This window comes from Hemitrygon akajei, chromosome 29, assembly GCF_048418815.1.
Source record: "Hemitrygon akajei chromosome 29, sHemAka1.3, whole genome shotgun sequence".
Lineage (NCBI taxonomy): Eukaryota > Metazoa > Chordata > Chondrichthyes > Myliobatiformes > Dasyatidae > Hemitrygon > Hemitrygon akajei.
In genome coordinates, this window is record NC_133152.1 from 51,118,910 (window position 1) to 51,146,174 (window position 27,265).

The following is a 27,265-nucleotide window of genomic DNA, read 5'->3' on the forward strand; positions in this document are numbered from 1 at the left end:
TTTTGCATGGCACTGTAATAATTTCATGTATTGCACTGTACTGCTGCAAAAATATTCTTGACATATGATAAACCTGATTCTGATGTGGGTCTCTGCTGTGGACTGAGAGTGAGAAGGGAGTGGGGAGAGGGGAACCACGGTTGGGAGAAGGGGAAGGGAAGGGACATGGAGCAGGAAACACCAGAGAGACATTCTGTGGTAAACTCAAAGCATATTGAGTTTTTTAAATCATACATACAAGTATAAACAGCTGGTGAATCAATACACTTTCAATAATTACAATGTCATGAATAAACTCTTCTCAGGCTTCTAGCCAGATACGGGGTTCAATTATAACCAATGTTTCGATGACAAACTCTGCGATTTTCATCAGGAATGATGCCTGTGTCTAGACCTTGTTAAGTAACAGCAGCAACAGATTATACACTGAGTCAGATTTTAATGTTAAAACCACTACCTTTAGTTGTATATACACAGTATATAGAAACTTAACCGAGATAAACAAAAGTTAACAGTTAGGCGTGTATATGTACAACCATCAAGCTGAGGAATAGTTATTAAGGTCTTAAAATGGTAAAGTAGAAAAGTTCAGTGATCCACGTAATAAACGATGGGAGAGAGATCACTGTAATCCACGCTGTAATGTAGAGAAAAGGTAAGTACGAAGTATTCCAGCGGTTCCACATCCGCAATTATCCTGAGTCTCAGATCATCTCTGATGTGCATAAACTGTGATTTTAGCTTCCTTGTGGGTTTGTGGATGGTATTAATCCAGTTTTTCTTCAGGACCCTGGCAGTCTTTTTTTTACAACTTTTTAACGATTTCCATGAAACTCTGATGAATTGGGGCAACTGCTTAATTGGACCAAAATGTACCACGTAACAGAACACCTGTGAATGTCACCTTTGCTGAGACAAAATTCTTGTGGTCATCTGCATCATAACACACAATGGAATCTGGGATGATTTTTGATAATCTGCAAATAAATGTCATATGTCAGATACTGCGAATATTCTGAAAAAGTAATGTTAAACTGTGAATTCATATCTGAAGCTTTAAATAAACATAATGTCCAAAATAAAACAAAATGCAGATGCTGAATATCTGGAAACAAAAGCACAAATTGCGAGAAACACTTGGCAGATAGCAGCATCCATGGATACAGGGTTAACATGTTGGTAACACACGAGATTCTGTAGATGCTGGAAATCCAGAGAAACACACACAAAATACTAGAGGATTTCACCAGGTCAGGGAGCATCTATGTAAATGAATAAACTGTCAACATTTTGAGTGGAGATTGTATCCTGGGTTTATTCATTTTCATATATGCTGTTGGACCTGCTGAGTTCCTCCAGCATTTTGAGTGTATTAACATGTTGATGAAGTGTTAACAGTTTCTCATTAACACATTAACTGTCTCTCTTTACACAGATATTGTTCACCAGCAGAGTTTTCCAACATTTTCTGTTTTATTGGTCTAGTGAAGGCCAATACATTCACTGCAATGTTCCAGTAAGAACTGTCCTTTGTTATTTAAATAACAAGCCATGGGTAACAAAGGACATTAAGGACATCCTGAACGCTAAAAAGGGGGTGTTTAGAGATGGAAATAGGGAGGAGCTGAGGACAATACAGAGGGACCTGAAAGCCAAGATCAGGGAGGCTACAGACAGGTATAGGAGAAAGCTTGAGTGGAAATTCCAGCAGAACAACATGAGAGAGGTCTGGAGTGGGATGAGGACCATCACTGGGTTCCGGCAAACTAGCAACAGAGGAGCTGAAGGCAGTGTGGACAGGGCCAACGAACTTGACCTGTTCTTCAACAGATTTGACACAGTGGCCCCTGCCCATCCCCCATGATTCATCTGTTGTCGGCCCCCAACCAACACATACTCCACTCTCCCCTCCTACCCCTCCTCACAGCCCCCCACCCTCCTCCCATGATGACACCACTCCCCCACCTGAAACCTCCACGGTGGGCTTCACAGCTGAACAGTTGAGAAGACAGCTGAAACGTCTCCACCCAAGCAAGGCTGCAGGCCCAGATGGTGTCAGCCCCAGGGTGCTCAAAGCCTGTGCCCCCCAGCTATGTGGAGTACTTCACCATGTCTTCAACCTGAGCCTGAGTCTCCAGAGGGTTCCTGTGCTGTGGAAGACGTCCCGCCTCGTCCCTGTACTGAAGACGCCGCGCCCCAGTGGCTCCAATGACTACAGACTGGTGGCATTGACCTCCCACATCATGAAGACCCTGGAGAGACTTGTCCTAGAGCAGCTCCGGCCTATGGTTAGGCCACACTTAGACCCCCTCCAGTTCACCTACCAGCCCCAACTAGGAGTTGAGAATGCCATCGTCTACCTGCTGAACCGTGTCTATGCCCACCTGGACAAGCCGGTGAGCACTGTGAGGGTCATGGTTTTTGACTTCTCCAGTGCGTTCAACACCATCCGCCCTGCTCTGCTGGGTGAGAAGCTGACAGTGATGCAGGTGGATGCTTCCCTGGTGTCATGGATTATTGTTTACCTGACTGGCAGACCACAGTACGTGTGCTTGCAACACTGTGTGTCAGACAGCGTAGTAAGCAGCACTGGGGATCCACAGGGGACTGTCCTGTCTCCCTTTCTCTTCACCATCTACACCTCAGACTTCAACAACTGCACAGAGTATTGCCATCTTCAGAAGTTTTCTGATGACTCTGCCATAGTTGGATGCATCAGCAAGGGAGATGAGGCTGAGTACAGGGCTAGGGTGGGAAACTTTGTCACATGGTGCGAGCAGAATCATCTGCAGCTTAATGTGAAAAAGACTAAGGAGCTGGTGGTGGACCTGAGGAGGGCTAAGGCACTGGTGACCCGTTTCCATCCAAGGGGTCAGTGTGGACATGGTGGAGGATTACAAATACCTGGGGATACGAATTGACAATAAACTGGACTGGTCAAAGAACACTGAGGCTGTCTACAAGAAGGGTCAGAGCCGTCTCTACTTCCTGAGGAGACTGAGGTCCTTTAACATCTGCCGGACGATGCTGAGGATGCTCTACGAGTCTGTGGTGGCCAGTGCTATCATATTTGCTGTTGTGTGCTGGGGCAGCAGACACCAACAGAATCAACAAACTCATTCGTAAGGCCAGTGATGTTGTGGGGGTGGAACTGGACTCTCTGACAGTGGTGTTGGAAAAGAGGATGCTGTCCAAGTTGCATGCCATCTTGGACAATGTCTCCCATCCACTCCATAATGTACTGGTTAGGCATAGGAGTACATTCAGCCAGAGACTCATTCCACCGAGATGTAACACTGAGTGTCATAGGAAGTCATTCCTGCCTGTGGCCATCAAACTTTACAACTCCTCCCTCGGAGTGTCAGACACCCTGAGCCAATAGGCTGGTCCTGGACTTATTTCCACTTGTCATAATTTACTTATTATTATTATTATTATTATTATTTATGGTTTTATATTGCTATATCTCTACACTATTCTTGGTTAGTGCGCCTGTAATGAAACCCATTTACATTTTATTAGGTATTTAAGTAATCTAGAAATGATTTAAAAGTACAGGCAGTCCCCGGATTAAGAATGAGTTCCGTTCCTGTGTCCGTCTTTAAGTCAGATTTGAAGTCGGAACGGGTACATCTGGTATTATTTAGCGTCAGTTAGTCAAACGTTTTTCTTAGTATATAGTACATATTTTACCTTTCTATGCATATAAAACACTTAAAAATCATACGTATTTCAATAATCAAACCACTGTGTTGTTTAGTAATAACTGTAGCTTTCATCGGGGCAGGGCCTTTCACATTCTCCATTAAAATGGTTCCAATCGTTGACAGACAGACAGACAGACATACTTTATTGATCCCGAGGGAAATTGGGTTTCGTTACAGTCGCACCAACCAAGAATAATGTAGAAATATAGCAATATAAAACCATAAATAATTAAATAATAATTAAGTTAATCATGCCAAGTGGAATTAAGTCCAGGACCAGCCTATTGGCTCAGGGTGTCTGACACTCCGAGGGAGGAGTTGTAAAGTTTGATGGCCACAGGCAGGAATGACTTCCTATGATGCTCAGTGTCACATCTTGGTGGAATGAGTCTCTGGCTGAATGTACTCCTGTGCCTAACCAGTACATTATGGAGTGGATGGGAGACATTGTCCAAGATGGCATGCAACTTGGACAGCATCCTCTTTTCAGACACCACCGTCAGAGAGTTCAGTTCCACCCCCACAACATCACTGGCCTTACGAATGAGTTTGTTGATTCTGTTGGTGTCTGCTACCCTCAGCCTACTGCCCCAGCACACAACAGCCAACTGTAGCCTAACGTTTTTCCAATGACAGATGACGTTTCACCTCTTTCCGATCGCTTTATTACTTCCACCTTATTTTCAATCGCGATCGTGATTATTTTCATGAACAGAAACGCTGCGGATTCAGAGCTGTGCCGCCAGGTCCTAATGTCCACCGCACTGATACATGTTAAATAAGGGACTTGAGCATCCGTGAGTTTTGGTATCCGCGGGGGGTCCTGGAACCAATCCCCCGCGGATAAGGAGGGCCGACTGTACTGTGTCTTTAAGAAGCCTCTGAAAGTCCAACCCATTGTGAGAGTTGGAAATGGGTAAGGCTGGCTAACAGGGTGAAGCTGTATAGGCCAATCCCCTATACAGTGAATACAATAGATTACAGAAACATTGATGAATTCCAAGGGAGGGTTTTCACGGTCTATGCTCTACTGGGAACTAACGGCCCAAGAAGACGAAGCGTGCCTTCAAGTTCAATCTTCCAAAGTGTATCATTTCATACTTCCTTTGATTGAACTTCATCCGGCACTTCTCCACCCAACTTCACACCCCTTTATAACCTACATCAACCTTTGACACTATCCAGAAAACCTCCAGCCTTCATGTCATCTGCAAGCTTACTAATTACTTCTCTTCTTTCTTACCCAAGTCGTTTATAAAAACACAAATTGTAGGGAATCTCTGCACAACAATGCTAGTCACCAACCACTGGGCAGAATACATTCCATCTACTACAACTCTCTGATTCTGAATCCATGAAGCCAAGTTTCCATGAATCCCATGTCTCATGGCTATCTGGATGAGCCTAACATGGAGAATCTTGTCTAAAGCATTACTAAAAGTCCACAACAGTGCTCTACCTTCATCAATTTGTTTTGTCACTTCCTCAAAATCTCAATCAGGCTTGTGTGGCATGAGCTGGCCCTCAGAAAGCCATGCTGACAATCCCTAATAAGTCTATTTGTTTCCAAATGCTCTTAAATCCTGTCCCCAAGAACCCTCTCCAAAAGAGCGTCCACCACTGACATAAGAATTCATCATGGAATTTGAAAAAATTCTCAACCAGAGACGGGTGAGCAAAGTCAGAAGATGAGTTGTAGTTGGAATTTGCAGGAGGCATTTGACAAGGTGTTATGGTTTAGTCATAAGTCCTGTGGCCTTAGGAGTCTCAAAAGGGTTAGAGATGGAACCACAAATGCTCACAATACATATTAGGGAGTTGGAGAAAAATTTGTGAACGTACAGTAGCCAAATATGCAAAGAATTAAAAACATACGGGAGGTAAGTTGCAGGGCAAAAGGGTTCATAACATTTTAGGTAACATTTGGATATTAAACACACAGTGCATATTTTCCTCGTTTGAACATATAAAATCATTGCAACACACCAATACTGTATCGCTGTATCAGTGGGAGCCCTGGGCTTGTTTCCCTGCAACAAGACGGTCCCATCGAGGGGTGATGGGAGACAGCGATACTCGAAGGGGATTCCTTATGTCCAGTCTATTCCGCAATTTAGTTTTCGTGGGTCTCAACATTGCTTCTGTCCCACTTACTCACATTTTTTCCGCTCAGAAAACTCAATGGGTTTGCTTTAAGTGCAGGGTGCTTGGACTCAAGGTATTGAAGCAGTTTTGAGGGCTTCATTGCCTCATTAGACAGCCTCCGGGCCCGAACTCCAGCTTCCCGCCCGCCCACCGTCAGACGCCTTGGCCAGGTGCGGCTGGTCACGGGTGGGGTGAGAGGACAAGGTAAGGGTCAGAGGTCCCCGTGCTGGGGCCGCGGCGGTCGCAGTCTGGAGATAGTGACCGAGCGAGCGAGAGTGTGAGAGGGCGCGCGCGCCCGCACCCCCACCTCCCCAGATGTAGGTAGCATCTATCGGCTGACAAAAGTTTGGCTCAAGGGATGACTTTCAGTAGATCGCAGCGAGGTAGCTTTTCTGCTACTTACGAAACCCTGAGCCCGAATTAGGTTGTCTGCAAATATTTTAGCACCAGGTTTCCCACGAACATTCGGTGTGCTAAACAGGTTTAGAGGCGGCGCCCATCTGTCCGCGCTCCAGGCCAGTAGCAATGTCACTTCTCGCCAGCGCAACGAGTCGGCCGGTTACCCAAGGCCAACAACTGATCCCTGGCGCTAGGGTATCACTGCGTTTAGGCAACTGGTGACCTTGTGTGCGTTCAAGTTCAACAGTGGGTGTGACAGGGAATGAGGAAAGATGCAGCTGACTCATATCATTTCATTTCGCCAAATCATATCGTTACCTCATGCTTTGCGGCCTGGTGGTTGGGGACCACTGATCTATGGAACTCTATGGAGGTGGAGTTCTTGGGTATTTTTGAGATTGAGAGAGAGTGCAGTCTGATCAATGCCTTATAAATTCTCAGCATCACGTCCTTGCTCTTGCATTCTAGTCCTCTCAAAACCGCATTGCTATTGGGATGAATTATTCAGCTTTCAACAAGGAGGGAACCTGACATAGAGAAAGGTTTAAGCTGAGTAATGTTTTTAGCATTTCCTTCTCCAGTAGACCGGTTGGTCAAAAATTACCTGCCTGTATGTGAACATTTCAGTCAAGATACAGTCTTACTGCAGCCACTGCAAGCTGACATGAGCCAGATACAACATAAAACTGCAAAAGATACCAAATTGGCTGTGTGAAAAATATGAGAGGTCACTTGAATGTACTTACTTCCCCCACTTTACTCTGCCCTTTCCTCGTCTCTGAGAGTCTTTTCCTCATCTGTAGGAGGCTGCATCACCTTCCCATCTCCATTGTGATTCTGCAGAGGTAAACAAATTATTGTAATCACCAGTTTAGAAAATCACATTTTGTAAGTGTTATTTGATTTGTCACTGTTTTGTCACTCTGTCTATGAGAATGAATGTACACATGGTATTTCCCTTATGATGTCCTACACTGACTCTCATCATTATCATAAATGGCACAAGGACCCTGTGATTCCCAAAGTGGGGAGAACTCTCATCATTTCACCTTTGGTCACCTGCAGATTCATCGGCTGGTAACATCTCTGCCTTCCTCCGTCAGCTGAACTATGAAAAATGTTCCTTCATGGATATCATCGTTAAATCAGTCTCTATTACTGTGATATTTATTATTGCTCCATTAGTAGAGACAAACCCTCCTGAAGCAACTGACAGTCAAAACACGTCACTCTCCATCTTCACATTAGACTCCCAATGTTGTCCCACATTCCACATTCTCATCATGTTTATCTGGGACTTCACCAGCCCAAAATAGAAATATCTATCAATCAATATCACCAATGACATCTTACCTGAAAGCATCCTGTCTTATCATCCCTACTCTTCCTCATCAGCCCTGGATCTGCCAACCACACTGTACAGAACTGACTCCCCAACATTACACCATGTTATTACTCCTTCCCACCACAACAGACACATCACACCATTTCAACTAGCTTCTATAAGACCATAAGACACAGGAACAGAATTTCCTATGTCCATCAAGCCTTTGATCATGGCTATTTATTTTCCCTCTTAGCCCCATTCTCCTGCCTTCTCTCTATAACATTTGACGTCCTTACTAATCAAGAACCTATCAACCTTCATTTTAAATATCCCCAATGACTTGCCTCTACAGATTACCCTCTGGCTAAAGAAGTTTCTCCTCATCTCTGTTAAAGGGATGTCCCACTGTTCTGAGGCTATGCCCTCTGGTCTTAGACTCCCCAATTACAGTATAGGAAATATCCTCTCCACATCCACTATACCTGGGCCTTTCAATATTTAGAAGGCTTCAATGAGATCTCCCCTCATTCTTCTAAACCCCAATAAGCACAGGACTAGAGTCATCAAATTAGCCTCACATTTTACCCCTTACATTCCTGGATGTTTTCTGAGATTTGGGGACCAAAACTACTCAGAATCTTCCAATGAGATGGAAAATAAGTCAACCATGGTGAACAGTGAAGCAGACTCAATGGGCTGAATGGCCTAATTCTTCCCTTAGTCTCAAGGCCTTACTAGTAACCTCGGTACTTAAACACTTAACGCTTCAGATGCCATCAGCTGATATTACCGTTAAACATGCTTTGCAACTGGTGAAATTATGCATTGTTTCAAGATAAAAATAATGTGCATGGAAAACATAACAGGACATTAGTTAAATTAAATTGCAGTCTTTACATTATGATGTCAATTTTAATTCTGCAGTCATTACAATTTAATACACGTGCCTTTTAAATATTGGAGAGATATTATGTACTTACCCTGAGGCTTTGAATGTTCTGATTATCTATCAAAAACAAAAACACAAGAAGTACTGTGAAATTATTTCTAGTAGTGATGAGACAGCCAGCAGAGGAGAGGATAACACCCTGACACAATGGTGCCAAGATAACAACCTGTCCCTCAATGTCCAAAGAACAAAATAGCTGTTTGTGGATTACAGGAGGAACAGAGACAGGCTCGCCCTGATCAACATCAATGGGACTATAGTTGAGAGAGTGAGTAGTTTCAAGCTCCTCGGTATACACATCAATGAAGATCTCACCTGGACTGTACACACTGCTGTGTGGCAAAAAAAAAGCACAATAGCACCTCTTTCACCTCAGATGAACAAAGAAGTTCGGCATGGGTAACCAAATCCTCAAGGCCTTCTACAGGGGCACCATTGAGAGTATCCTGACTGGCTGTATCACCACCAGGTATGGGAACTGCACCAACCTCGATTGCTGGGCACTGCAGAGAGTGGTACGGACAGCCCAGCGCATCTATGGGTGCAAACTTCCCTCCACTGAGGACATTTACAACAGCAGGTACGTAAAGAAGGCTGGGAATCTCATTGGGGACACCAGTCACCCCAACCATAAACTGTTTCAGCTGCTTCCATCTGACAAACACTACTGCAGCATTAAAGCCAGGGCCAACAGGTTATGGGACAGCTTCATTCTACCAGCCATTAGACTTATAAATTCATGTCTGTACATTGCAACAGTCATTACACAATGATTTTTACTCCCTCATATTGTGGGACGGATATAGATTTAAGTAAATTCAAATTGATTTATCATATTTCTACTTTGTTTTGCCATATTTTTAAAAGAAATTAATGGGAGTTTAAGTCACAAATCATATTCTAGTGTCAATCTACAAGAACGGTGTGTGGGAGGTTGTTTTACCAAAGTGACCTCACCAACGGTTGCCATCACAACGGTTATGTTTGGCTCATGTCAGTTTGATGGATGATTCTACCACTGCCCAATGGGACCCATTTAAAAATGGACAGCTATGTTCTGATCACATTAATACTGTGATATACAAAATATTTGTGAGGTTTCCACAGTCTGCAATATCTGAAGTCTGAACGCAGAGCCAGAGTAGCAGGGCCCAACAGGCCTAAACAGCCAGTGCTGTTAAGATTGATGGGTGTTCACCTTCATGGACTCTCTCCATGTTCTTCTTGGTATGGGGCTTGTGCACAACATTTCCATCTCATCCTACTCCTTTTCTCCATATGCATCAAAATTAAAGGCTGATGAATCAGAGCAGGAATGCTATCCCAATGAATGTACTGGGAATGATATTCTGAAGAATTTAATAGGAGTGTTGACAAAAATACTGGCAAATTAAGACAGTGAGTTGAAAGTAAATTTATTATCATAGTACATCTATACTAACCTGAGATTCATTTTCTTGCAGTCATTCACAGTGGAACAAAGAAATACAATAGAATCAATGACAAACTATGGCACTGATATTTGTAATAATAAATCACATATATCAGCAGGATCACAGAGGTAAATCTGTTGGAGAACGTCAAAGAAAGAAAAATTCCAGGAGGAAATTCCAGAGATTAGAGGACCGGTGGATGCTAAGTTCAGAGATGATCAGGAATTTTGAGATTGCAAGATTGTATAAGGTTGAAGGGAAGGAATAGCAGTTGTCCAAGGCCAGGGAAGGACTTGGAAAATGAATACTGTACTAATATTTAAAAGCTGAAGAGCACTTGTAGCAGGAGCTACTGGTAATCAGCAAGTAGGGCGGTGGAACAGTTGTTTAAGTAGCAAAGAGGTGACTGAGGATTTCAGCAGAGGATGGGTTTGTAGATAGCTTGGAGATAGCGTCGGGATTTAGAGGTTCAGTAGGGATGAGGGAGAATGAAGAGTCAGGGGCATGAGCCGGTTTTCCGAGTTTAGGTTGGAAAGCTCTACGGTCAAAAGTCAGTGATCCAGAGGTTGGGTCAGATCAGGTTCGACAGCTACTAATACCCAAGTTGCTAAATTTCAAGTTGGAAGCATGTATGGGCTGGAGTTATGAGGGCCGGTGAACCCTTCACCATTCTCCTCCCACCCCCACCCCCCCCCCCCCACCTCCACCTCCGAACGTCTGTGATCGAAAGTCAACAATCACGGAAATTGGGTCCGTTGAGGCCCAAAGGTCAAACTTGTGATTATCAAGTCCTGGGGTTGATATCAAGAGGTCAGTGTTCTGGAGACTGAAGCTGAAGATCGAAGTCCAGAGGTCTGCAGACAGTGAGTCCTGGCCAGAGATTGAAGGTTGAGGCCTGATGTCTGCAAGTCTGGGAGTTTGAGCCAGAGTTTGGAGATTGGGAGTCTGATATCTGTGTGTTTGAGAGACCAGAGCCAAACCAAGATCTGTAGACCAGGAGCTGACCTGTCCTGGGGTTGGAGGTCTGTTTGTATTATGAGTGGGAGGTTGGGAAAGCAGCTTGTTTGGCTGTTGTTGTCTTATTTTGTTCGGTAGTTGTTTCTGCTTGTGTTGCTCTGTAGAGTGTGGTATGTTGTTGTGCTGATCGTGGTGGGCAAGCTGTGCTGGCCTTGGAATGTGTGGTGACTCTTGCAGGCTGCCCCCAGCACACCCTTGGGTGTGTCAGTTGTTAACGCAAACATGCATTTCATTGTATGTTTCAATGTACACGTGATAAATAAAGAAGTAAATCGGCATCAGAATCTGAAAAAAAAACAAGAGCTATGTAGAAGGGAAGAGTTAGATTGATCTTAGAGTAGGTTAAAATGTCGACACATCATGGGCTGAAGGGCCTGTACTGTGCTGTAATATTCTATGTTCTATGCACACAGTAGTTCATTCACATACCTGTTTCAGGTCTGTTTTTGTTCCACAAAACATATGCCACGATACCACCAAGAATTACAAGCAAAATAACGACCACAACGGAAACAAAAACTTTCCAGTTGAACACGGACACTTTTTCACATTTCACGTCAGCTTCAGCACTCCCTGGTTCAACCTGTTTAAATTTGGCCATTTCACATCTGGGTAAGACATAAAAAAACATGTATCCATACAAGCACCTGCAATAGTTGCTCTAAGTTTAATTACAATAAATGTTACGATTATCTGTTATTGAAATCCCAGTCAATCAGAAAAAATTTCAACAGCCAATGATCTACAGTAGTGGTCACCAACCCATCGATCGCGATTGACTAGTCAACCTTTGAGGCTTTCCCAGTAGATAACGACTGCTGAGAGGTTGTTTCTGGGTTGCGGGGGTTTAGTTCCATTCTTTCTGCCCAGTGCGCATACGTGTAGCTCCCACCCCCCCCCCCCCCGGCACTACACTGTGTAATTCAATGGTCCCCAACCTCTGGGCCGGGAGGAAACAATATGAGTCAGCTGCACCTTTCTCCATTCCCTGTCAGCCCACTGTTGAACTTGAACGCACTCAAGGTCATCAGTCGCCTAAACACAGTGATACACTCACGCCGGGGATCACTGGTTGGCCTCGGGCGGCTGGCGGGAAGTGCCGTTGCTACTGGCCTGGAGCACTGCCTCTAAACCTGTCTAGCACACTGAATGTTCGTGGGGAAGCCGGTGCTAAAATATTTGCAGACAGCCTCATTCGGGCTCAGCGTTTCATAAGTAGCAGAGCAGCTACCTCGCTGTGATCTACTGAAACAAACTTTTGTCAGCCGATAGATACTATGAATCTGCACATGCACATGAATCTGCAGATGTTGAAAATATTCAGCAAAATGCTGCAGGAACTCAGTGCGTCAGGCAGGGAATAAACAGTTGATATTTTGAGCCCAGACCCTTCATCCAGACTGCAAATGAAGTGGGCAGAATCCAAAAGAAGAAGGTCGGGGAGGGCAGGAGTACATGTTAGCAAATGATAGTTGAGATCAGGCGAGGGGGAAGGTGGTTCCCTACGCTTCCCCTTTCTTCAATGATCCATTGTCCTCGCCTATTAGATTCCTTCTCCTTCAGCCCTTTACTTTTTCCACCTATCATCCCCCAGCTTCTTACATCATACTCTCCCCTCCCACCTTTGTATTCTGACTTCTGCCCCATTCCTTTCTAGTCCAGATGAAGGATCTCATTCCCAAAATATTGACTGTTTATTCCCCTTCATAGATGCTGCTTAATCTGCTGAGTTCCTCCCACATTTTGTGTGTTGCTCAACAATTCAACACATTTTTTTTGCTGTAGATTATGTTTGTAAAAATATACTTAAGGATTTTTTGTAATTCAGTTTACAAAGTTATGTGTAAACTATGATTATACTTGAGTTATGCAGAGAATGTATGATATACGTATGTTTTCATTTTCAGGTTTTTTTAGAAATACCTAAAGTGGACATTCATCACCTGAACTGAAACATACGTACACTCAGTGGCTACTTTATTAGGTACACCTTCATATAAATACAACTGCAAAGAAAGCATGACAGAGCCTCTTCTTCCTCAGGAGTCTGCAGAGTTTCAGCGTGTCATCAAAAACCTTGGTAAACTTCTGCAGATGTGTGGTGGAGAGTGTGCTGACCGGCTGAATTCCAGCCTGGTATGGGAATACCAGTGCCGTTGAGTGGAAAATCCTACAAAAGGTAGAGGACTCGGTCCAGTACATCACGAGTAAAACCCTGCCAACAATTCAGCACATCCACATGAAACATTGTCATAGAAAAGCAGCATCCACCATCAAAGATCCTCACCATCCAGGCAGAAAGTATAAGAGCCTCAGGGCTCACACCACAATGTTTAACAACAGTTACCACCCCTCAACCATCAGGCTCTTGGACAGAAGAGGATAGTTACACTCAGTTAAGGACTCTTTTATCTTGTTACGTCATGCTCATTATTTATTGGTATTTATTTCTATCTACAGTGGCAGATTACAGTTCCTGATGTTCACAGTTAGTTACAGTTACAGTCTGTAGATTTGCTCAGTATGCCCACAAAAGAATTTCGGGGTTGTATGTGGTGACATATATGTACTCTTACAATAAATTTTACTTTGAACTTTGAACTGCATCTGTACACCTGCTCGTTAATTCAAATATCTAATCAGCCAATCATGCGGCAGCAACTGAATGCCTAAAAGCATGCAGACATGGTCAAGAGGTTCAGTTGCCGTTCAGACCAAACCTCAGAATGGGGAAGAATGATGAAGAAATGTCACCCAAGTGACTTTCACCATGGAGTGATTGTTGGTATCAGGCGGGGTGATTTGAACATCTCAGAAATTGTCAATCTCTTGGGATTTTCATGCAAATCAGTCTCTAGAGTTCACAGAGAATAGTGTGAAAAACAAAAAAAAATCACCTGAGTGGCAGTTCTGTGGGCAAAAAACATCTTGTGAGAGAGATCAGAGGAGAAAGGCCAGACTGGTTCACGCTGACAGAAACTCAATTAACCATGTTTTACTACAGTGATGTGCAGGGGAGCATCGCTGAATAATCAACACATCCAACCTTGAAGTAGATCGGGTAGAGCCGCAGAAAACCATGACCATACTCTCAGTGGTGTCGTCATTAGGCAAAGAGGTACTGGAATAAAGTGGCCACTGAGTGTCTATGACAAGTACAATGTAAAACTTACTTGCAACAGCATCACAGGCACGGAGCATCAGAGACACCACATTTACAATAAAAAACATCAATTAAGCACATTCCACACAGGGTTTACTGGAATGAACACAATTAGTACAAAGACAGATCAGCATTGTTTCTGTAGTGTGGTTACATAAGGATGAAGAAAAGTACTTCTCATCTTTTGCAGACCTGTAAGGAACTCCACACTCTCCAAATTAAATGAGTCTGCTAATTTTTTTCATCTGGGAGTTGCTGCCTAAGTGCAAAAGCTCCCAGTTATTCCTGAAATGAGAGACTTACATTTGGGGTACAGAAAGGAAGATCCAGACAATGAGACAATTCACTGAAAGATCTCCCACCCAGGACAAGGCAAAAGGAGGGAAATACTTTCCAAATGTACATCAATGGGCCAGGCAGTTTCTTTAATTCCCTCTAATTAAAGAAGTGAGAAACATAGAAGAGTGTTTTCAACCAAGTTCTATCTTGTTAACAGTACATTAGTGCAAATGATTAATTGTTTCTGAAAGGCAGATTGTGAAAGATTCAAGATTGAGGTTGGGGCAACTTGGGATCAATTCCTGAGCTGACAGTTAGGAGTTTGTACGATCTTCTCGTGACTGCTGAGGTTTCCTCCGAGTGCTCTGGTTTCTTCCCACAGTCCAAAGATGTATCGGTTGGTAGGTTCATCGGTCATTACAAGTTGTCCCGTGATTAGGCTGGGATTAAATAGGAAACCGTTGGGCAGCGCAGCTCAAAGGGCCAGAAGGGTCTACTCCACGCTGTACTTCAGTAAATAAATAAAAATGGCTTATTGTCATTCTTTAGTGCACAAATGTGAAGGAGGTCTTTTTTTCTCCAGTCCTGCTGAAGGGTCTCAGCCTGAAACATCGAGTATACTCTTTTCTATAGATGCTATCTGGCCTGCTGAGTTTCTCCAGCATTTTGTGCGTTGCTTAGAGTTCCAGCATCTGCAGATTTTCTCGTTTGTGAAAAGAGAACAAAATGATTGTTACTCCAGATTCGAAGTAGCTTGAAAAAAAAACAACAGGCATAAATTCTGCCTCAATGCCTTATGGTCATGTGGTAGGTTTTGGGGAGAATTGGGTTGCAGGGGATAATAAATCAGCCATGACTGACTGGAAGAGCAGACTTGATAGACCGATTTATCTAATTCTCCTCTTACGTTCTTAAAGAACATAATAAAGAAACAAAAACACAATAAATATAAAAGCAATCCTACAAAACACACAGACTGATTATGTGTACATAAAGTGATGCTGGGTGACGTGTATGTAGTAGTGTGGGGAGTGGTGGGTTGGGTTAATGTGGGGAGGTGTTGATCAGACTGACAGCTTGGGGGAAATAACTGTTCGTGAGTCTAGTGGTCCTGGCATGGTCGCTGTGTCACCTCTTCCCTGGTGGGTTAGGGCAAAAAGAAAGGAGGTATTGAGAAAAATCAACAAGAGGTGGTACTTTCTGGACATGGACACCGTGGAGTTTAAAGTACTTACACTGTCCATTTCTTACACTCTTCAGTTGTTGAAGCTTCACTTGAAAATGTTCCGTCAGGACATTTCTCACACACTGTATCTTTGAAAGGTGTTCCTGAAACACACAATTAATGTTATTGTGGGTAACTTATAAAGCTGTAATACCAGTGTCAGAGAGATCTTGTTACTTCTTTTCACACTCCTCTTCAAATAGTTAAATAAATGTGCAATTCCACTTTCAACTGTTATGAAGTTGTCACCTGCAGCATGTTGAAAATATCAAAGAGTCCACTTCACTGAGTAGTTCTCAGTGTTTAAGAACAGAATTTTTGAACCTGTTTTAACATCCACAAATACCGTCAGTCAATTACTAGGGTCTACAAATATACCCATGCTTCTCGGTCACACCACTGTACAAATAACACTCCCAACTCCGAGCAGCACAGGAGAGGAATAAATTATCATGTATTCCTTTCCTCATGGTGGATTAGTGTGTGGGCCTCTGTCAGATGAAGAAATTGCTCAGACTTAGGAATAGCAGCATGAGAAGAGGCCAGATAAAGCACTACCAAAATACTAATGATATCAGAGATGAGGAGGAATTTGTTTAGCCAGAGGGTGGTAAATCCATGGAATTCATTGTCACAGATGACTCTGGAGGCCAAGTCATTGGGTATATTTAATAGGTCTTTGTTTAGTAAGGGCATTGAAAGCTACAGGGAGAAGGCAGGAGAATGGGATAATAAATCAACCTTGATGGAATAGTGGAGCAGACCCGCTCGGCCAAATGGCCTAATTCTGCTCTTACCTCTTATGTCTTATGGTCTTACATCAAGCTGTTTAACAAAGAACTGGAGCAGAACCTCAGACTTTCTGTGGTCAGGAGCACGCAGTCATGCAATAAGATGGGCAATAGAGGCTGAAGGTTGGTTCCCTAAGGTTGTTATAGCCAGGGGTGGTAATGGGGACAAACTCCCACTACCTATTAAATGCTCCCAATGCTGTGTGAACCAAAAAGCCTCTGAAAACCAAGTCTAGCTCCTGGCCTTCACGTGTGATTTAGTTACTAAAACTAGCAGAACTGTTTCTACTAACAGAAGGTGCAAAGGCAGGTTATAGGCAATTTAAATCCAGTCGCTTAGAGCAGATGGCGCTAGTCAGCCAAGACTGGCAGCTAATCTAGGAGAAGGAAAACTCTGATCTCAAGCTTCCACTGCTTTGTGACCATACCCAGTCATGGGGAAGGCCTCGGGAGTAAATCCAGTGCTGGAGCACTTAGGGCAGTCCAACGTTAAGTTCAATGCTGACTGGCAACTCCTGTGATGCTGCTGGTACCAAACTGTATCAGTCTCTGCCGTTCCTTTAGATTCATCAGATGCATGGAGATGTGGAGCTTGCTACATGGACAACAGCTTGCTCTCCATGTTGTACTGCCCAGGCTTGTATACCTAGACAGCTAGGACACAATATCCATGGTCAACTCTGATCGACTGAGGCTTCAGGCTCGGTGGCTAAAACTCAAGACTGGCCAATAGTGGGTAAAATGGGAAGTGGGATGAATTAGCTTCTTAAAATACAAATCCAAAGACCATTCCAGTTACACTCAAAGAACTAACAGCAAGCTGCCGTTGCCAGTAGGGGGCCTCAGGCAGCCATCCTCAGAGCAAACTCCAGTTGGTGCCAGTGATTTCAATTTCCCCTGTCCTGCCCAGGGCACAGCACTTAGTAATGACACTCCATCAACCTACCTTTCTCTTTAACTCCTTTACCAGGTGGGCATGCTTTGTGCTTTCTGGCCATCTGACAGCCGTCAATGCAATAATACCCTTCCCTGGGCTCACATATCGTATTGCGACTGGAAGTACAATCCTGTTTAACTTGAAGTCCCAACTCTGTAAATACAAAAACATTTATGAGATCCACGATGAATTAAAGTATACTGCTTTCTGTCTGAAGTTAGACAGAAGACTAAATCAGGATTTGGCTGCTAAATCCCTTGTGTCTGTGCCACCATTCAAAAAGATCTTGTAGCTCAAAACCTCTCTCTTGTAATTAGCTCATATCCCTCAAAATCTAAAAATATATCACACTTGGTCTTAAACACACACAGCTGGTGAGCCTCTCAAAGTAGCTGTGCTCTTACTCTGAGACTGTGACCCCATGTTCCTGATAATCCCAGCCAGGGAAAATATTATTCCTGTTAATCCCACTAAGAATTTTTAAAGTGTTGTGTGATCATCTCTCATGCTTCTTCTAAACTCCAGAACAAGGTTTCCCAACCAAGCATCCATGGGCCCCTCAGTTAATAATAGGGGTCTATGGCATAAAAAAGGTTGGGTTGTAGAGTCTACAATAATATGATCCAGTTAATCTTTCCTTATGAGACAATTCCTTATCCCAGGAATTCTTCTTGTCCTCCTCTATCAAAAATATGTCCATCTTTAGGCCAAGATACCAGACGTGTACACAACATCCAGGTACAATCCCATTAGAGCTCTGCAAGCACACCATTCTGCCATTATTAATCAAAGTGGATAAAGAACTTAATATTCCATCTACCATATGTCACCCATTCACTTATCCTGTCCATATTCTCCCATGAACTCACATTGCAACCTGCTTTGTATCAGTAGCAAACTTAACAAATCACTCAAAAAGCAAAAATTGCAGATGTTGGAAAATTGAAATAGGAATTGCTATAAATATTAAGCAGCTGCATAACAACAAATTTCAAGATGTATGCCAGTGATAATAAACCTGATTCTGATCCTCAGAATGAGCTGATCTGTTGCGTGAGAGTCAATCCCGTCCTATTACTCCTTCCTGTTACCATTTCCTTTTAACAGGTTCTAACATTTCCTGATTGACTCATTCTGTGCTACCTGGTCTCTGTGACAACCAGTGCACCCACTACATCTATAGACAACTCTTTAAAACAGTAATGTGGAATGTAGGTCATCAGATCCTAATGATTTGTTGGTTATCAGTGTCATTAATTTCTCCACTGCTATGTTTCATTAATCTATTTCAGCTCCCTATTCACCCCAGACGAACATTCATCACTATTACTGGGAGTTTTCTGTGTTTTCCTCTCTGAAAGCAGGTACAGAATATCAATTTCTCTAACACTTCCATATTCACCAATATATCGTGTCTCAAGGATCACAAAGATTGACGTTATTCACCATCTATATTTACACTGCTGTGGTGTGTTGGGTCAACATGTAAGAAAAAGGCATGCACATGAACCAGATTATCATTTGCCATTTTATGTTATTTTCTGCTTCTGACTGTATTGGTCTAGTATTCTGCTTGCCTTTTTCTTGTCAATTTCTCAATCATTCTCCGTTAAATCTGATAAGAGAATCTAATCTTCACAGCTTTCAGGCAACAGTATAAGTCCATTCCTTACACATTATAATCAATTTAAATGGCTGACATAAAAATGGGGGAATTGTGGATGGTGAAGTAGGTTGTTAAAGGATACAATAAGATATAGATCAGCTGGAAAAAAATGGCAGATGGAGTTTAATCCAAGCAATTCTCAGGCGTTGCACTTTGGGAGGTCAGAATCATATTTGTAACATTGGCATGTCTTGAAATATGTTGTCTTGTGGCAATAGTACAGTACAATACATAAAAAATACTATAAATTACCATAAGAATATACAAAAACTAAATAAATAGTATATCAAGAGAACAAAACAGTGAGGTAGCATTCATGCATTCATCAACCATTCATAAATTTAATGGCCAAGGGGAAGAAGCTGTCCCTAAAATGTACGTCAATGGAAAGGGGGAAAGTATGCAGTAAAAGGCAGGATACTTAAGAGCAATTACCAATAGATGGATATTGAGGTGGAAGTCCACAGGTCCCCGAAAATGACCACGCAGGTAGATAGGATGGTAAAGAAGGCCATATGGCATGCTTGCCTTAATCAGTTAAGGCATCGAGCACAACAGTCATAAAGTCATGTTGTACACATAAAAAAACATTTGTGAAGCCATATTTGGAATATAGTGTGGAATTCTGAATCCCACATTACAGGCAGTATGTGGAAGATTTGGAGAAGGTCCAGAAGAGGTTCATCACAATGCTGCCTGGATTGGAGAATCATATCTACAGTGCCTATAAAAAGTATTCACCCCCCTTGGAAGTTTTCATGTTTTTACAACATTGAATCTCAGTGGATTTAATTTGGCTATTTTACACTGATCAACAGAAGAAGACGCTTTTGTGTCAAAGTGAAAACAGATCTCTACAAAGTGACCTAAATTAATTACAAATATAAAGCACAAAATAATTGCGTAAGTATTCACCCCGTTCAAGTCAGTATTTAGTGGATACTCCTTTGGCAGCAACTGCAGCCTTGAGTCTGTATGGATTGGTCTCTATCAGCTTTACATATCTGGACATTGCATTTTTCCCCATTCTTCTTTACAAAACTGCTCAAGCTCTGTCAGATTGCAGGAGGATTGTGAGTGAACAGCTTTTTTGAAGTACCAGCCACAAATTCTCAATTGGATTGTGGGCTGGACTCTGACTTGGCCACTTCAGGACATTAAATTTGTTCTTTTTACGCCTTTCCGGTGTAGCTTTGGCTTTATGTTTCAGGTCATTGTCTTGCTGAAAACAATTCTTCTCCTAAGTTGCAGTTCTCCTGCAGACTGCAGCAGCTTTTCCTACAGGATTTCCCTGTATTTTGCTGCATTCATTTTACCCTCTACTTTCACAAGCCTTCCAGGGCCTGCAGCAGTGAAGCATTCCCACTGCATGATGCAGCCACCACCATGCTTCACAGTAGGGGGGTTTGTTTTTGATGATGTGCGGTGTTAGGCTTACGCCAAACATAGCGTTTAGTCTGATGGCCAAAAAGCTCAATTTTGGTTTCATCAGACCATAGAACCTTTTTCCAGCTGACTTCAAAGTCTCCCACGTCTTCTGGCAAACTCTAACCGAGATTTCATGTGAGCTTTTGTTTCCAACAATGGCTTTCTCTTTGCCACTCTCCCATAAAGCTGCGATTGGTGAAGAACCTGGGCAACAGTTGTTGAATGCGCAGTCTCTCGTATCTCAGCCACTGAAGCTTGTAACTCCTCCAAGGTTGTCACACATCTCTTGGTGGCCTCCCTCACTCGTCCCCTTCTTGTACAGTCACTCAGCTCTAGGCAGATTTACAGCTCTGCCATATTCTTTCCATTCCATAGATTGTCTTAACTGTACTCCAAGGGATATTAGGTGACTTGGAAATTTTCTTGCATCTATCTCCTGACTTATGCTTTTCAAGAACTTTTTTGCAAAGTTGCATGGAGTGTTCTTGTGTCTTCATGGTGTAGTTTTTGCCAGGATACTGACTCACCAACATCTGGACCTTCCAGATACAGGTGTGTTTTTACTACAATCAATTGAAACACTTTGACTGCACACAGGTCTCCATTTAACTAATTATGTGACTTCTAAAACCAATAGGTAGCACCAGTGACGATCTGGTGTGTCATATTAAATGGGGGTGAATACTTATGCAATCAATTATTTTGTGTTTTATATTTGTAATTAATTTAGATCACTTTGTAGAGATCTGTTTTCATTTTGACAGTAAAGAGTCTTTTTCTGTTGATCAGTGTCAAAAAAGCCACATTAAATCCACTGAGATTCAGTATTGAAAAATAATAAAAATATGAAAACTTCCCGGGGGGGGGGGGGTTGAATACTTTTTATAGGCACTGTTTAAGAAGAAGTTGGACAAACTTGGGATTGTTTTCCCTGGAATACTTAATACTCAGTGGAGATGTGATAGAGGTTTATAAAATTATGAGACACATAGATAGGGCATATAGTCTAATCCGGAGTGTCTGTACATAACAAAATGATAAGCAGTGGTAGTTGGGGATGTGGAGGGAAGGTGAGTGGGTAGAGGTGTTGATCAACCTTACTGCTTTTTGAGTCTGGTGGTCCTGGTGTGGATGCTATGTAGCCTCCTCCCTGATGGGAGTGGGACTAACAGTCCATGAGTAGGGTGGGTGGGATCCTTCATGTTACTGGCTCTTTCCTTGCACCTTTGTGTATTTATATCCTTGTTGGTGAACAGACTGGTGCCAGTGATGCATTGGGCAGTTTTGACTACCTGTTGTAAAGTCTTCCCGTCCACGACAGTGCTGTTTCCATGCCATGCAGTGATGCAGTTTGTTACGATGCTCTCTACTGTGCATACAGGCAGTCCCCGAGTTACGAACGTCCGACTTACGGACAACTCATACTTATGAACCGAGGAAGAAGAACACCGTCCGACATTTTAAGTCAGATCGCGACGCCGTCTGCCATTTTAAGTCATTGCCGTTGACACAGTGTTGAGTGTTTAACTTTGTATTTGGCTTAAATTTTTCTTAGTAAGATTCACCCTGACCCCCCTCCCCTGTTCCGGTCGGCTGGTGGCGCAGTCAGATCAGCACCGGGCTAGAGAACGGAGGTTCCTCAGTTCGATTTAGTGACAGATCACTCCCGTGCCGGGTTGATGTTGATTCAGTGACTCCCGTACCATCCATGCCGGGTTGATGACGAGCTCGCAACTCGACCTCGTAAAAAAAACCACTTACACCACCAGTTTAAATTCCCACACGGAATATTGTGGAGGATCTAATACCCAAACCCAGCACAGACCCCACTTGTACCATTTAACCTGTCTCAGTGCGGTACATATTAGGACCCGGGGAATTCAGTGTGGTGGTCCTAACCCAGCGGACTTCGGGAGCTGGCGCAGGTCGGGACCTGCCGCCCGCAGTGTTTCTGCTCCATTGACGGGAAGTGATTGCGATTGTAAATAAAATGGAAATAATAGTGTTTGGAAAGAGGTGAAACGCCATGGGTCATTGGAAAAGCGTTAGGCTACAGTCGGTCAACGATTGGAACAATTTTAAAGGATAATGGATAAAGTGAAAATAATGGAGCATGTGAAAGGTGCTGCCCCGATGAAAGCTACAATTATTACTAAGCAACGCAGTGGTTTAATTATTGGAATACATACGTTTCTTAAGTGTTTTATATGCTTAGAAAGGTAAAATATATACTATATACTAAGACAAATGTTTGACTAACTGACACTAAATAATACCGGATGTACTTGGTCCGACTTCCGTACAAATCCGACTTAAAGACGGACTCAGGAACGGAACTCGTACGTAACCCGGGGACTGCCTGTATATAGAATGATATGAGTATGGCTGTGCAAAGTCCAGCTGTCTTCAGAGGATTGATAAGAGCAGAGTGGTAGATGTCACCTACAAAGACTTTAATAAAGCTTTTGATCAGGTCCTGTATGGTAAGATGGTACAGAAGGCCAGAACATATAGGATTTGGGTGAAGAACCCAAACAGATATAAAACTGACTGGGGAATATTGTTTTCCAGATTAGAGGCCTGCGCGCAGTGGGGCATGAAAGTGATTGTTGCTGGGTATCATGCATATTAAAGATACGAATGAAAATGCAGGCGGCACCACTGGTAAGTTCGCAGTCGATATCAAAACTGGGACGGGTGGCGAACACTGAAGAGGGATCGTCTAAGTTTACAACAGGACATAGAACAACTGGGAAGATGGGAAGGGGATAGCAGATGGAATTTAACTTGGACAACTGGAAAGTGGTGGACTTTGTGAAGTTGAAACAAGGCTTACACAGTGAATGGTAGGGCTTTGAGGAATCCTGTTGAAGAGAGAAACCTGGGGGAATACAAGTACACAGTTTCTTGAAAACGAGAACACAGATAAACAGGGTGCTGAAGAAAGCTGAGGCTTCAAGTGCAAGAGTTGAGATGCTGTGTTACAGTCGTACAAAATAGTAGACAGACTGCACTTGGAATACTGAATGCAGTTCTAGTTACCAGACACTAGGAAGAATATAATTATGCTGGAGATGGCACAGGAAACATTTACAAGGGTGTGACCTTGATGGGAAGGCTTAAGTTATCAGATAAGATTGGAGAGGCTAGGTCTGTTTTCTTTGGAGCGAAGAAGGCTGACAGCCGAATAATATAGATATATGGAGGCACTAATGCACAGATTTTTAAAAAAAAGCTGCAGAGAGTTGTAAACTCAGCCAATTCCATCATGGGCACTAGCCTTCACAGCATTAAACATATCTTCAAAAGGCGGTACCTCAAAAAGGCAGCATCCACCTTTAAGGATCCCTATCACTCAGGACATACCCTCTTCTCATTACTACCACCAGGAAGAAGGTACAGGAGCCTGAAGAGCTTCACTCAAATGTTTTAGAAGCAGCTTCTTCACCTCTAATTGCTGAGTGGTCTATGAACTCATGAACTCTACCTTACTTTTTTTGCTCTCTTTTTGTAGTACTTTGTTTTTATTTCTTATTGCAATGCATAGGATTTGTTTTAATGCAATGCGCTATTCTTCTGCTGCAAAGCAACAAATTCCATGATACATATCAGCGATAGTTGATAGGGTAGATAGCCAGTGTCTCCTTTCTCTGGTAAGAGTATCTAAAACTAAAGAGCGTGTGTATACTTGCATGAGGGAGGTGGTTGTGGGGGCAGGAACAGTAACAACATTTAAGAGGAATCTGAACATATTTGAATGAACAAGTATGTATGGATATGAAATTAATGCATGTAAATGGAACTTGATTGGCATGATGGCCAGCATAGACCATGTGCTGTACAACTCTATGACTCTAAATGTATGTCAAGGCTATGCCTTCCTGCCAGCAGTGACTGGTCAATATATCAAGATGGCTTTTTGCAAGAGTAAGACCTGTTTCATTGATGAAAAAGAGGTTTTGGCACCTGGGAAAGGAGAAACGTTCTTTCCTGTATAGAAGTTTAACTCCTAATCTTTGGACTGGAATGTTGACTTCTAGTACCACTGTTTTCCTAGAGTTAACTATTCGAAATGACAGCAGTTGTAATTCCACTGGAGATGTTGAAATTCATTGTTGTGTAAAATGAGTTATTTCCTCAGAGAACAACCAAGTTTTACTAATCATTTCTCTGAAATTATACCGTTTAATACAGGGGCCACCAGCCTTTCTTGCAACATGGACTGGTTTAATATTGACAATATTCTTGCTGACCGGCCGATGGGGGGTGGGGAGTGTTAATCACGACCGGAATATAGGTGATAAGTCAATTATAAGTCACTTGTAAGCAGCTAATACACTCAATTTCATTTCTAATAGGGTTTATCTATTGAATTTAATATTAAAAACACCGCATATTTTCCTCGTATGAATTTAGTGATAAGTCACTTATAAGTCAATAGAATCATAACTTTTTAAGTAACGTTTGGATATTAAACACACAGCGCATATTTTCCTCGTTTAAACATATAAAATCATTGCAACACACCAATATCGCTGAATCAGTGGGAGCCCTGGGCTTCTTTCCCTGCAACAAGACGGTCCCATCGAAGGGTGATGGGAGACAGCAATACTTGAACAGGGTTCCTTATGTCCAGTCTATTTCACAATTTAGTTTTTGTTGCATTCATTGCAGAAAACCCCACTTCTCAGAGATATGATGTTGAAAATAGAAGCAACGTTTTCAGTGCTTTTGTGGCTGTCTCAGGATATTCAGCCTTGACTTTGATCCAGAGTGCTGGCAGAGATGTTATGTCAAACATACTTTTCAGCCCACCGTCATTTGCAAGCTCGAGGAGTTGATCTTCTTCCCACGCTGACATGGATGATTCACCAGGGACATTCACAAATGGGTCACGGACCCATTCCTTTGCACACCTTGGATCATTTGCGGTTGGGAAGTAACACGCGAATTCTGTTGACAGCAAAGATAGGTGATCGCACACCAGCTGTGAGAAGGACGGTGCAGCCTCAGTCTCTCCCAAAATCCCAGCTAATGTTGGGAACATGTCAAATATGCCCCTGTCCTCTCGCCGTCCCCACAGTTCCAGTTTGGCTTTGAAAGCAGACACTTTACCTGCCAACTTGAAGACAGTTGTCATTCTCCCCTGAAGTGACAAATTGAGTTCATTGAGCAGGTTGAAGATGTCACACAGATAAGTGAGTTTTATATCCATTCCTCATCACTGAAGTGTGCTGCCAGTGGTGATTTGTTTCTGAAAGAAATCTCTGCAGCGGCTCTCTTAACTCAAAAACCCTGGCCAGGGCTCTCCCCCTTGATAGCCACCTGACTTCAGTGAAGAAGAGAAGGCGTTTGTGCTCTGCATCCATTTCCTCGCACAGCTGCTCAAACAGACGTGAGTTAAGGGCTTTTGCTTTGATGTGATTGATAACTTCAACAACGTCACTCAATAGGCTGTTAAGATCGGGTGACATTTTTCGGCTAGCCAGCATTTCCCTTTGTATGACACAGTGTGTAGACTGGCATTCAGGAGCAACCTCTTTGACTCGGGTGGTGAAACCAGACAGCCATCCAGTCATAGCTGCATATTCCAACCCAGAATGACCAGTCCAGTTTGCCTGACATGTAGTCATTCAAAGACTTGAATAGTTCTACCCTAGTTGTGTTAGTTGGCAGCGGCAGTGCACACAACGTATCGTCGTGCACATCGTCTTGAGATATATATCGCACATAAACCAGCAGTACTGTCTTGTTGTTGACTTCGGTAGACTCATCAACCTGGATAGCATAGCATGGTGACTCATTAAGCTGTTCCAATAGCTGTGCTTCGATGTCCTCCACTATGTTATCGATTCTCCTTGAAACTGTGGTAGCTGAAAGAGAAACCTGTGCCATCTTGTTAGCAGCAGCTTCTCCCAACAGTTCACGGCACATGTCCCTGGCAGCAGGTAGAATCAATTCTTCACCAACAGTGAAAGGCTTCCTAGCCTTAGCAATACGGCTAGCCACAAAGTACGATGCTCTCAGAGCAGCAGCATTTGTGGAGGTGGTGGCTCTCAGCACTTGCCTCTGTCCCGATTGCTCACGTTTTCTTCTGCTTAAAAAACTCAATGGGTTTGTCTTTAAGTGCAGGGTGCTTGGACTCAAGGTGCCGAAGCAGTTTTGAGGGCTTCATTGCCTCATTAGACAGCTTGTCCCCACATATCACACACAGGGGGCTTGGAGCGTGCGAGTCACCGGTCACATTAAAGCCATATTTTATGTACGACTCATCGTATTTCCTGTTGAAGGAAGCTTTCTTTTTTTTGTAGTCTTGGCCTCAGCTGTCTCTGCGTTATCATTATCATTAGGCCTTTTATGTCCCCTACCACCTCTTCCAAAGAAACTCTCAAGTGACATTTGTTTTTTACTCATCGAGTAGTTGTAGGTTAATGACCGACTGATGCCCTCGAGTGGGTAATGACCTCGTGTGCATTCAAGTTCAACAGTGGGCGTGATGGAATGAGGAAAGGTGCAGCTGACTCATATCACCAAATCATATCGTTTCCTCGTGGCCTGAATCCGGTCCGCAGCTCGGTGGTTGGGGACCACTGATGTATTGGGCTGAAATTGCACTATCCTCAATAACATCAATGAGCTGCTGCAACCTCAACTATTGTCTCCATATATTGCATTCACTACTTCTGGAGATCATTCTTTGCTTTGTGCACTCAAAGTCATTCCACGTTGCCATCATTGACTGCTGCCCCATCTCAGATTGAGTTGTTCGTTGAATTATTACCCAGGTCACACAAAGCCA

The 27,265-nt window shown here is 43.1% G+C and overlaps 1 protein-coding gene across 1 annotated transcript in view; it reads right to left on the reverse strand.

Annotated features, from left to right (window-relative positions):
• The window catches only part of LOC140718515 (tumor necrosis factor receptor superfamily member 5-like), a 59,846-nt gene continuing 32,581 nt past the window's right edge, over window positions 1-27,265 (reverse strand). Inside the window, exons 8-13 of the mRNA XM_073032464.1 lie at window positions 17,382-17,525; window positions 15,655-15,748; window positions 11,407-11,585; window positions 8,559-8,584; window positions 6,998-7,088; window positions 1-977 (exon numbers count right to left, since the gene is read on the reverse strand). Coding sequence (XP_072888565.1) covers window positions 7,008-7,088; window positions 8,559-8,584; window positions 11,407-11,585; window positions 15,655-15,748; window positions 17,382-17,525 — 524 coding nt within the window. The 3' untranslated portion in view covers window positions 1-977; window positions 6,998-7,007. The remainder of the gene's footprint in view (window positions 978-6,997; window positions 7,089-8,558; window positions 8,585-11,406; window positions 11,586-15,654; window positions 15,749-17,381; window positions 17,526-27,265) is intronic.